The sequence below is a fragment of the Cannabis sativa genome, chromosome 4, assembly GCF_029168945.1.
Source record: "Cannabis sativa cultivar Pink pepper isolate KNU-18-1 chromosome 4, ASM2916894v1, whole genome shotgun sequence".
Classification (NCBI taxonomy): Eukaryota; Viridiplantae; Streptophyta; class Magnoliopsida; order Rosales; family Cannabaceae; genus Cannabis; species Cannabis sativa.
Genome location: NC_083604.1, coordinates 71,224,766 through 71,236,874, shown reverse-complemented (window position 1 = coordinate 71,236,874; position 12,109 = coordinate 71,224,766). Strand labels below are relative to the sequence as shown.

At 34.2% G+C, this 12,109-nt stretch overlaps 1 protein-coding gene and 1 non-coding gene across 5 annotated transcripts in view; one reads left to right on the top strand and one right to left on the bottom strand.

Moving 5' to 3' along the window:
- LOC115712185 (glucan endo-1,3-beta-glucosidase 12) overlaps nt 1–10,022 on the bottom strand; it is an 80,876-nt gene extending 70,854 nt beyond the window's left edge. The window contains exons 1-4 of one of the 4 annotated variants that reach the window (XM_061114431.1): nt 9,652–10,022; nt 9,470–9,562; nt 8,149–9,339; nt 7,734–8,047 (exon numbers count right to left, since the gene is read on the bottom strand). In XM_061114431.1, coding sequence (XP_060970414.1) covers nt 8,016–8,047; nt 8,149–9,339; nt 9,470–9,530 — 1,284 coding nt within the window. In that variant the 5' untranslated portion in view covers nt 9,531–9,562; nt 9,652–10,022 and the 3' untranslated portion in view covers nt 7,734–8,015. Of the gene's footprint in view, nt 1–7,733; nt 9,340–9,469 lie in introns of those variants that run through there. The other 3 variants (XR_009687459.1, XM_061114432.1, XM_061114430.1) reach the window with 3 other exon arrangements.
- Nucleotides 4,871–4,942, top strand: TRNAM-CAU (transfer RNA methionine (anticodon CAU)). The gene has a single exon. It is a non-coding gene; the product is annotated as a tRNA-Met (tRNA).
- Nucleotides 10,023–12,109: the final 2,087 nt, after the last annotated feature.

The following is a 12,109-nucleotide window of genomic DNA, read 5'->3' as shown; positions in this document are numbered from 1 at the left end:
CATAATTTGTATGTTTTTTCAAATTTTTTTCATAAAATATTTTTTTTATAAAAAACATAGTCATATATTTACAAACTTAAGAATCATAAAAACATAATTCCCATTTAAAAATCATAATTAAATGCATTATAAAGAAGATGATTCCCTAATTTAAATGGTACAAAATTTGAATTGGGAAAACTATGATACAATTACAAAGAACAGAATTTCGGTTAAAAATGAAAGTAATGGACCTTGATTTTTTTTTTATTATTATTATTTTTGTAATAGACCTTGAAAAGGAAATTTTACATATTATGCCCTATTTTTGATATAGTTATCACATATAACTTTGTTAAATTTTACTTACGTTTAAGTTTTTCATTGTTTGGTATTTTTCAATACTTTTTATATGCATGTGTTTCTCTTTTTTATCTCTCTCTCATTTTCTATCCATTTTTGTAACTTTAAAATAATGTTTGGTCACGTCGTTACTCGATTGATCCTAAAAAAAATTATTGTAATCTACTCTTTAATGCATATATTTTTTTTTCCTAATTTTAGAAAAAAAAAAACTATTTAGTTACTAATATAATAAGGGAAATTTGAATTAATATGCTTACATTACCCAAAAATTTTTCCCCTAAATGCAAAGTTATTAAAATTGGTAATATATGACCATTTTACCAATTTTCCTAAACTACCCCTCTCATTTGAAATCAGCCTCTCTCATCCTCTCTCTTCGTCTTTGTTAAATCAGTCTCTCTTCGTTTCTTAAAACATTAACTAAAATAATAATTAATAACTAATAATTATTAATAAAAAAATAACTAATAACACAAATAATAAATCAATATAAAATAAATTAATAATAATAAATAAAAAATAATAATAGATTAAAAAAAAATCCCGTAGGGTCCGATTGGTCCGACCATCGGACCCCACCGATCGGACCTTATATTAAAAAAATTTTAAAAAAAATAAAAAAATTCAAAAAAAAATTTGGGTCCGATGGTCCGACCATCGGACCCATATGGGGACCATCGGACCCGTGTTCCAAAAAATATAAAAAAAAAATTAAGAAAAAAACATCGGACCCGAGGGGGGTCCGACCATCGGACCCAATGATGGACCATCGGACCATCGGGTCTTCGCCCCTGTCAACAAATTTTTTTCCCACATCGGGCCACCCATCGGGCCAGCATCGGGCCCGACGAAAAAAAATGCAGAAAAACAGCAAAATTCCAGTTTTCACATGCAGCAAAAATTATAACAGAAAAATAGCAAAATAACAGCAACAATCCACAGATCAATCATCAAACACAACATTCTTAATTAAATATGACAACAACAAACAAGATTTAGAAAAAAAAAAATTAATTACTTACCCATTGATGGAGCTTGTATGTGTTCTAGCTTCTAATGTGGTGGATTAGTGTGGTGGCTTGTAGTGTGGAAGGTTGTAGCTTTTAGTGATGAGTGAAGAGAAGAAAAAAAAATTTGGTGGTTGTGGAAGCTTTCGGGTGGGGAATTTTGTTTGTTGAATTGATGAGAAAAAGGTTGGAGTGGGCAGATGTAGGTGGGGAGGGTATTATGGGAAAAATACAAAAAGTGTCATATATAATTAATTATGTATAGTATTAGTTTAGGGGAATAATTTATAGGTTATTTAAGCATGGAAATTCAAATTTCCCATGTAATAATTAGTTACTGATTTATAATTTTTTTCTTAAATCTTAGTTAACATTCATTTTAAAATTTATTAAATGAATTATATTATACTATACGATAACTAACTAGTTTTTAAAATAATAAAAAAAATATAAAATAATTGGTATATGAAAATAGTAGCTTGTTATATTACATGACAACTCATTAGTTTTGAAAATAATTTTTAAAGTTATCTAAATGTATTTTAAACTATAACCTACTATAATATAACTTAAAAATATCTAATTAATTGTTAAAATGTATATAAATAAGTATTGGAGATCACCAAAATATATTTCAGATTATATGATATAAAAATAAATTTATTTTATATAAGAGTAACTAATTAATTTATTATATCAACACTATTAGTAACTAAAAAATTAATTTTAAAAACACCATAAAAAAAAAAAGTCAAAAACTTCAAATTTAATTAACGTGCACGTCAATAAAAGTATTAGTAGTAGTATTATTATTGTAAACTTCCTAATAATTATTCTTTTTTTTTTGAAAGAACTATAGTTCATTAAGCAAAGAGAAAATTGGTGATCACAGGGGGATCACCCTCCCCTTGAATCACAACATTAGATTGTTTGGAGGCTCTAACACCTCTGGCTAAAGCATCCACAAATTGGATTTGATTACGGTTAAAATAAATAAACTTACAACTATTAAATTTGCTTCTATAATCTAAAATTTCCAAAGACTTGTGCAGTAGTTTCCAATCTTTGAGACATTGGTTGCTGGCCAAAGCTTGGATTGCGATTTGGCAGTCCGAAGCTATCGTTATCTCCCTTCCTTTCTCCTGGAAAATCCACTCCAAAGCCATAGCGATCGCGTTGATTTCTGCCTCAAGAGCAGAGTTCGTCTTCATGAAATTTATTTTTGAAGCCCACACCCCTGTTCTGCTATTTATCCCAACTGCAGCTAGACCTGCCTCACCTTTGGACCAAGAAGCATCCGTGATTACTATCCATTCAGTTTGAGGAATGCTTATCTCCCTCCGTTGAGTTCCTTGGTCCGTCTTGTAACAAACTTCCTCTACTGCTGCATTTTCTTCTGGAGTAAAGTTTAAGTATTCTTCAAAAGCCTTCGATACTCTCGTTCTCAGATCACTCATATTCACTCTAGTGCCCAGCCGGTTGTACTGATTCCGACTCTGCCAAATTTGATCAATTATACATCCTAAATGAGTCAGAATCTCCTTTTTCCCAATACCTGCCGCTTCCACTTCCTGTACCAGATTCTGCACAAAACAAAGCATATGTGCCCCTGGGATCTGCTCTATTCTCAACGGGAACCTGCTTGAGAACCAGAGGGATCTTGCCATGCTGCAATCTCTGAAAATATGGATACAATTTTCCAGATGATGGTTGCAGAAAGAACACTCCTTATCTACAAGAAAAGGTAGCCTTTCCTTGACCGGTATTGCATTATTCAGTACCCTCCAAAGAAGGACTGAAATTCTGGGATGTAACCCCGAATTCCATAGCCATTTCCACACCATATGATTGTCTCTGAATCTAAACTTCTGATCCTCTATGTATGCGCTCTTGACTGAGAAATTTCCATCTTGTTTTCCTTTCCAGATAACCGTATCCATGTTAGGATAAGGGAGTCTAGGAATCTCAAGGATTCTGTCTCCCATTTCCTTCCCAAAGAATTGTAACACCACTTCTTCATTCCAATTATTCCCCATGGAAAGATCTGCCACTGTCCTAGCAGTATATCCTCTTGTTCTAAGACCATTCATTAACTCTTTGAAATCCTTGAACTCCATCCACGGTATCCAAGGTTGATTCCAAATATCTATCTTCCTTCCATCAGCCGGAATAGCCATAGAACCCTTCAGGATTATGTTTCGCACATCCAGGATACACTTCCAAATATAGGAATCACTTGTCTTCTTTTTAACACCCCAGAAATTTTCGTTGCTGCAATACTTGCCTAGAAGACACTGAATCCACGGCTTATCCCTTCCTTGAGCTATGTTCCAAGTTAGCTTTGCTAAAAGGGCTCTGTTTGAGTCTTCTAATCTTCTTATCCCCAGGCCTCCAGAGGCTTTCGGTTGGCATATTGTGTCCCAAGCCTTGTAAGCCATAAACTTACCTTGTCTCACTTCTCCTTGCCACCAATATTTCCTCATCAATGCATCTAATTCCCTGCAGGTTGATAATGGAACTCTATTTGTTGACATAGTGTAGATTGGCATTGAAGATGCCACTGTTTTAATTAGAGTCAATCTCCCTGCGTAAGACAAAAGCCTTGTCTTCCATCCCTCTAATCTTCGAAGCATGCTCTCTTTTAACTTCAAAAAACTTTCTTTTTTCCTCCTTTTAAAAACAAAAGGATTGCCTAGATGCCTCTCTTCTCCATCTGATTGCTTGATGGAAAGTTTTCCCAGAACTTCCTTTTTCTTTTCAGGTCCCAAATTGCTTGAGAAAAGCACACTAGACTTGTCTTTGCTGCAGACTTGTCCTGACCAGTTCTCATACAACTTAAGACACTGCATCAGGTTCGATGCCTCTTCCTTGTTGGCTCTTGCAAATAAGATTGTATCATCCGCGAACATGAGATGGGAAATTGGAATCGCAGCTCTTGCAATCTTAACTCCGTGAATCTTTCCTCTTCTTTCTTGGCATTGAATGATCTTCGAAAGAACTTCTTGACACAAAAGGAATATGAATGGGGATAATGGGTCTCCTTGTCGAAGGCCCCTATGTGGCTTGAACTTCTTTAGAGGAGACCCGTTCAAAATAATCGAGTATGACACCCCCGTAATGCACGACATTAAAAGGCTGCAAACACGATCATCAAACCCATTTGCTTTTAGAACCCGACGAACAAAGTCCCACTCCATTCTATCGTATGCCTTGTGCATATCCAATTTGATCGCCATTAATCCTCCCAAACCTCTTTTCTTCCTTATTGTGTGCACTAGCTCCTGAGTTAGAATTGACGACTCAGCAATCCTCCCAAACCTCCTAATAATTATTCCGTTAATAATATTATAAAGTAAATAATTCCGGTCCGCTGTTTTTTTTTTTAGTACAAATTCAGTCTCTTTTCAGATTGCTTAAAATAGATTTTTTTTTTTGTATAAACGCATTTTTCTAAAAAAAAAAAAATAGATTTTTTGTATTAAAGTTATTTATAATTAGATCGCAATAGTCCTCAACAAATCAGAGTGGCGCAGCGGAAGCGTGGTGGGCCCATAACCCACAGGTCCCAGGATCGAAACCTGGCTCTGATATAGAGTAGCTTCCTATGCCAACATTTTTTTCCTTTATATAATGGCCCTTTAATTTATAACAACCTTAGGGATCCGGATCTTCTCTCCATTTCTCTATCCACCCAATCAAATAATGCCACATCAATTAATGAGTTTACAGCATGTAACACTCTTTAGACTATCTCAATATTTTGCCACTTCATTTATCCACCTAAGCAACATCCCTTCATTTTTTACCATTAGAGATGCTCTTAACTTCCGTTTACATGAATGAAAGTTCAGGGGTCATAATTTAGTACATGTCAAAATTCGATGACATGATTTGATAAATATTAAAAGTCAGGGAAGCATGGTTTAGTACATAAACAATCACTGAAATAGTAAAATTGAATGAAATTAGACAAAAGTACTTAAATTTAACAATCTCAATAGTTCAGGAGACATTTTTAACGACCTTAAAAGTTCAAGAGACATGATTTAGTACATATCAAAGTTAATGGAGCAAAAATAGGTTAAAAAAATAACCCCTATATTAAAAAATCCTCTATATATATTATAATTTTTATGATTTTATAATTAAAAATATGCTTATTATGATTTTTTTTCCTCTGAACTTTAACAAGTACTAAATCATGACCCTTGAACTTTATGGGCCGTTAAAAATTCCCCTTGAACTATTGAGATTGTTAGATTTAAAGACTTTTGTCTAATTTTATTCAATTTTACTATTTCAGTGATTGTTTATGTACTAAATCATGCTCCCCAAACTTTAATATCTACCAAATCATGCCCCTCAAACTTTGACATATACTAAATCATGCCTTCTGAATTTTCATCCATGTTAGAATATTTTTACTAAAATTACACAAAAGTCCTTAAAGTCAACAATCTCAATATTTCAGGTGACATTTTTAACGATTTTAAAAGTTCAGGGGGCATGATTTTTATTACTTTTATTCCATTATTTGAATAGTAAAAGTGAAATGGTTTATTATTTGAGTATTTTTCCTAATAGTTTAACACTTAAGTTATAATATTACTATTTGGCTGATAATATAAAATTACAGATGGTATGTTTGGTAATACTTTTTTAATTAATTTTTTTTTTTGTTTTATTAATTAGAAAAGTAAAAATATTTTCCAAAAATATGTTCTATAAAATCATTTTTACTTTTAAAATTTTCAATTGAGAATCAAAATTTTGAAAATAAATAAAAATCACTTTCAAAATTTTCTAAAATAGATTTTTTTTTTCTTAATTAATATTTTGGGCTCTAACCCCAACCTGGACCTTGGGACGCGAACCCAAACCCAGACCCTGACCCTAGACTCGAACCCGGAGGCGTAGCCCAACCCCATCTCCGACCCTGAATGCCGAACTAGGACCCGCACCCCTAACCTTGGACCCCGACCCCAACCCAGATCGTAAACCTCAAACCCCAACCTAGACTAGGACCCAGAACCTTGGACCCTAAACCGGACCCCAAATCCGGACCCAAACCTCGGCCCCGGCTCCAGACTCGGCCCCAAATCCAAACCCTAATCCTAGACCTGAACCCTGGCCTCGGACCCAGAGCCGGACTTGGACCCGAACCTAGACCTTGGACTCTGACCTGGACCTTAGACCCCGACCCCACACTTGGACCCAACCTCGGCCTCGCACCCCAGCCCTGCACATGGCCCTAACCCCAGACTTGGTCCTGGACCCGAACCTCAGCACCAGCACCGGCCCCAACCCCGGACCCAGACCCAACCCTGACTCTGGACTTGGACCCCGACCTCGGACCCTAAACCCCAGGCCTGGACCCGGACCCCAAGCCCGAACTCGACTTAAATAAAATTAACAAATAAAAAAAAAATTTAGAGAACATACTTTAATTTTTGTTCTTAAAATTGAAAAAAAAAAAGTAGTTACAGAATATTTTTTTTCAAAATCAAAATTTTAAAAACAAAACTTTTATATTTTTATGATTAAAAATTTTTAAAAAAAAAGTGTTACCAAACTTCACCTAAATAAGTGACTGTGATTTGTGAGTAATGGCTAAAAGAATGGAAATAAAATAAAAAAGAAATATTTATTGAAAAAAAACATATAGATGAATAAAACAAAAAATTAGTAGCATTTTTTTATTTTTAAATTAGACAACTTAAAATTAATTTCAAAATAATATTTTATAAAACTATCTTCACATTTTAATATTTTAATTGAGAATTAAAATTTTGAGAATAAAAAAAAATTACTTTCAATTCTTTTAAAATATTTTTTTCTTATTTTGAATTTCGACTTCAACCTACACCTTGGAATCTGGACCCAAACTCCAACCAAGACAAGACTCATACTCGAACCCCAACCTAGGACCTAAACCCCAACCCCAACTCGGATCCAAACCCAGATCCTGGACCTAGATCTCGACCCAAACCTCAGACTCGGACCCAAACCCCGACCCTGACACGGACCCCAGCCTAGACCATTGATTCTGACCCTAGACCCAAACTTCGAACCCCGATCCCAACCCGTAACTAGACCGCATAAATAGAATGAAAAAATTACACAAAAATAAATGTTTCTCTTGGCAGAGAAAAACATAAAAGCCATTGCAAAAGAAAATAATATATCACTTCAAAGAAATTTGCGCATTGGGTGTGGGTCCCAATAAATTAAGAAAAAAATGTGAAATGGTGAAACGGAAGCAGTGTATATATTACTGTGAATTCACGTGGGATTATTTGATTGCATTGACAGAGAAAAAGACAGCAAGTTATGACAGAGGATCCCGGTCCCAATCTTAGGCCATCTTTATTTTTCTTAAGCTATATCAACCGAAAAAATTAACAATGATATATATAAGTAATAGGAATAACAAGCGCATATTATCAGTTGAAGTAACTTCGCTCTAGATATAAAATAAACCAAAATGAGTATTACATTACATGGATGTATAGAGTAATATTTCATAGCTAGTTTAGGATAATATACTCCATTAACTACCAATCTAATTTCTACAACTAATACAACCAAAAAGAACCAAGTAACCTTAGAATCAGCATTTTAATCATTCAAGCCTCTGTTCCCATTTCATGGCGCTTTTGTCTTTCAAGTGAGCACAAAACGACAGTGAAGAAAGCCTGCCAAATTACACTCAAATGTTAAAACAAATATTTCTAACGACCAACAACAATTATTTAACTAAATCCAAATGAAGATAACATAATTAAAAAAAGCTTACTTGGGTCGTTGTTGATTAACATAGCAGTCCCTCCAAAACTACAAGTCCCACCAGTCCTCTTGTGCTTCTGCCAATAGCTATTGAAAGCATAAGAAGCATGAGCCACAACAGTATCGGGATTATAACAATTTCCTTGTGGCATTATCTCATTACAATCAGCTCCACCTTCTCCACAAGCATAATCCATGGCAGCCTGAAGTGTATCAGCAGGGACATTGGGCTTAGCCACGCACCAAAGCTTATGGACCATCCCTATATGGGGTGAAGGGGCACCTGGGTGGTATGGTGATGGATCACAAGGAGGCAAGGTGAACCCAAATGGTGGACTAGCTGATTCAAAAGCTGGTGGACTAGCTGCTGGTTCAAAAACAGGGGAACTTTCTGGTGCATAAGAGAAAGGATAGTGGGGTGGAGAGACTATTTGGGCCAGTGGAGGAGACATCATCTGGGGTGGAGAGGCTATTTGGGGTTCTGAAGATTGAGGGGGTTTGGCCGCATTAGAAGGAACTGAAAATGCAACTTTCGGTAAAGGGTTTGGTCTGACTGGTAATGGGTCAAGTGCATCTGGATTCAAAGATGAGAGCTTTCTACTCATGGGTTTAGTAGGGTTGTTATTGACTATCACATTGACCTTGTTGAGCTCAAAAAGTCCAAGCTTTTTCATGCATTCGGAATGAGATGAGACCAGATTAGCTGTTTCAGCTGGTAAAGGAGCAAACTTTGGAAAAGGTGGATGTAGAGAGTAAGTTGAGTTTGTATTCTGAAGAAACTCCAGAAGGGGTTTGGTGAATCTTTGTGCAAACTCCCCATTAAAGTAGGTAGATTCTGGGTCCAAACAAGTAGATGAAAATACAGCTGAGACTTTGATATCTTTCTCCAAACCCCACCTTGTAAGGGAATGGTGAATGTTCTTTAGAGATGGTAGTAAAAGAGAAAGCTTATGCTCTTGACCTTTTTGGCACATAATAGTACTGCCAACAACTATGGTGGTGAACCGGTTGGCAGGGTAGTAAGCCAGAACATGATCCCTAAGCCAACTCTCTGCCATTAAAACACTGCTTGAAACCCCATGAAGGTCTCCACTACTTACAGAAGCAGCAATAGGTAAACTAGGGTGAGAAGACACCGTTTTTGGCGCTTCTGGAGTTGAAATGTAAAGGTTAAGGAGTTGAACAGATTCTTGACCAGCACCTGCAAGAGAAGAGCAGCCATGAGAATAATAAATGATGAAAAAACAAACCCAGAAAGGGAAAGAGAAACTGTACAAATCGTAGAGTAAAAATAAATTCAAAACAGGTAAGAGAAGTAGTAAGTTGCTTACATGTAAGACCCAAGAAACAGAAATATAAAATGGGAAAGATCAGCAAGACCATCTTCAACATTTTTGCTAAGTGTTACAATACTGACCCAGGACCTGAAAAGAAAAGATGACCCAGAAAGCTAAATATAGTGAGCTTCAAATGCTTAAAATACACAGAATGCTATAATATGTGCTTTACTTACAGAGTGAGATACTGAAGCAAAGAAAAGGAGTTAAGAGGACAAAGCAAAGCAAGTTGTTGATACTCTACAACGTTCTCTTTCTTTTTACCACTTGTAAATCGTAGTGAAAAATCTTCCTTTTTTGTTATACTGTAACAAGAAAAGAAAAAGATTTTAATTTTAGCTCTTCAAGAGTACAACGGTTACAAAAGCCAAACATTTTGTTTGTTCAGAAAAGTGAAAAATAAAAAAGAAAAGAAATTGAGCAAGGGTTTTGGTTTAACGTTTCCTAGTGTCCCAATTTACAAGGAGGCCATTTGTCCTTTCAGCTGAGTATTGAGACACGTGGCAGAAGATTAAAAGGGTAGCCTGGGAAATGTGAGACCCCCACCTATGACACTAAACCAACATATGACCGTACCTAGAGAGAGAGAGAGAGTTGTCGTTCTCTTCTCTATGAGAATCTATTGTGTTGTGGGGTAGAGGTTTGTTTTTGGCGGTGTGTTTTGTAAAACGACGTCGTTGATGCAGTAAAGCAAAAAAGTGAAGGTTCAACGCCAGTCAACCAAAGCAGCAGCAGTGCAGAGCAGCATTCTTTCTTTGTTTCTTATTTATACTAAGGACAGCACACGACACGAAATGCATATTTTCTTTTTCATAATACCAAAGTTAAGAAAGGCAGACAGATGAGTGGGGACCACTCCAGAACCGCTAATAAAAAGAAGAAAGAAAAGGACAAATGTGGAACCCACTACCAAAGCAAAATGGCAGCTTGTGGCCCATACTTTCATCTTCTGATTGGTAAGTAAATTTGTAATTTATGGTGGAATGATTGATCTTTGACTTTGGTAAAATTTGGTCCACGTAATTCCACTCTCTAGTAGATTATTTATTAGGAGGTTGGGCACCATACCTTATTATTAGAACATTGTTAATACATAATAGTGTTTAACATCTACGTGGTTTTGTAAAAATTATTATATTAAATTATATAAGATTTAATATTTAGTTAGACTAATAACAATATTAATAAATAGAAGGGTGTTAGACACCATTAGTCAGGACGGGACGGATGTTCGTGGTTCTTTATAGTGGCCATGAACCCTCTAGCATATATGTAATTAAGTCTTAAAGTTTAGTATATTGTAATTGGCCTCTTAGCATATATGTAATTATGTATATGTAATTCTAAGTCTTAAAATTTAGTATATTGTAATTGAACTATTTTAATAATTATTACATGGTGGCTCCTTTACAAAACTCAAAGTAAAATTTGAAGAAAATAAAATGTATTTTGTCTACAGTAACACTAACAAAATCATATACAATTATTACTTTCCTTTATAAAAAAAAAATAATAAGTGTCATTTTTCTTTTAAAGTAATTATTTATATTTTTTAATAATATTTATTTGGTTTATTTACTAGTTAGATCATTTCCACTTCACAATGTTTTTTTTTTTTTGAAAAGAAATTATCAATTTATTAATTGCAATCATGTAAGATTACACTTTGGAATTCAGAAGAAACATCACAACTTCTGAAGATACGATCAGCAACAGAATAGGAAGCTCTAGCCAAGAAATGAGCTACACTATTCGCAGACCGTTTAACAAAAAGAACCGAAACACCACTTAACTCTTTTAATAGAGCTTTACAATCAAAAATAACATTCCTAAAATAAGAAACCATTTCAATAGGACTTCGAATAGAGCTTCACAATGTTTTTCAAAAAATTGGTTTTAAAAAAAGTGAAAAACTTCTTAATTTTACTATTTTAGCAACCATTTTTTATTTATTTATGTCAATAGTTAGTAAAAATTAAAAAAATAAAAAAAATTTAAATTATGTATAAAGTAGGAACTCTTATCCTACACTTCCAGTTTCTACCGTTACTACAGATCAATCTTTTTCCACTATGAATATAGTGAAGATTACACTTCGCAACAAAATAAAAGATATATTTTTTAAGTGATTGTTTGCTAGTGTATATATATATATAAAAAAAAAAAATTAGCATAAATTCACTTATATATGACTTTCATGATATCTAAGAGAGAGGTATTGTATTTTAATTTTAATTATAATATTAGTAATATATTTTAAATTATCTGTCATTTAATTTATAATATAGTTTGGCCCTCATTGAATTTTGACTCTGGCTCCGCCAGTAATACCTTTTACAATCAGATCCCATTTAATTTTATAATAATTTTCAGGGAGTATTACTAGTCAATTATAAAATAATATATCTAAAAATATTAAATATCACTTATACCTAATAGCAATGCTCTATTATTACTCTACTATTTTTGCCCATAACACTACATTTACTACTACTTAAGCACTCCTTAAAGCCTTATATCAAATAGTTGTTCTCCCTTTTCGTGTTTTTGTACAGCATGTATTTACCACCATTACTCATCTCTAAATCATTATTAGGGTGCTATAAAAATAGTGTATGTCTTTTTTTAAAAAAA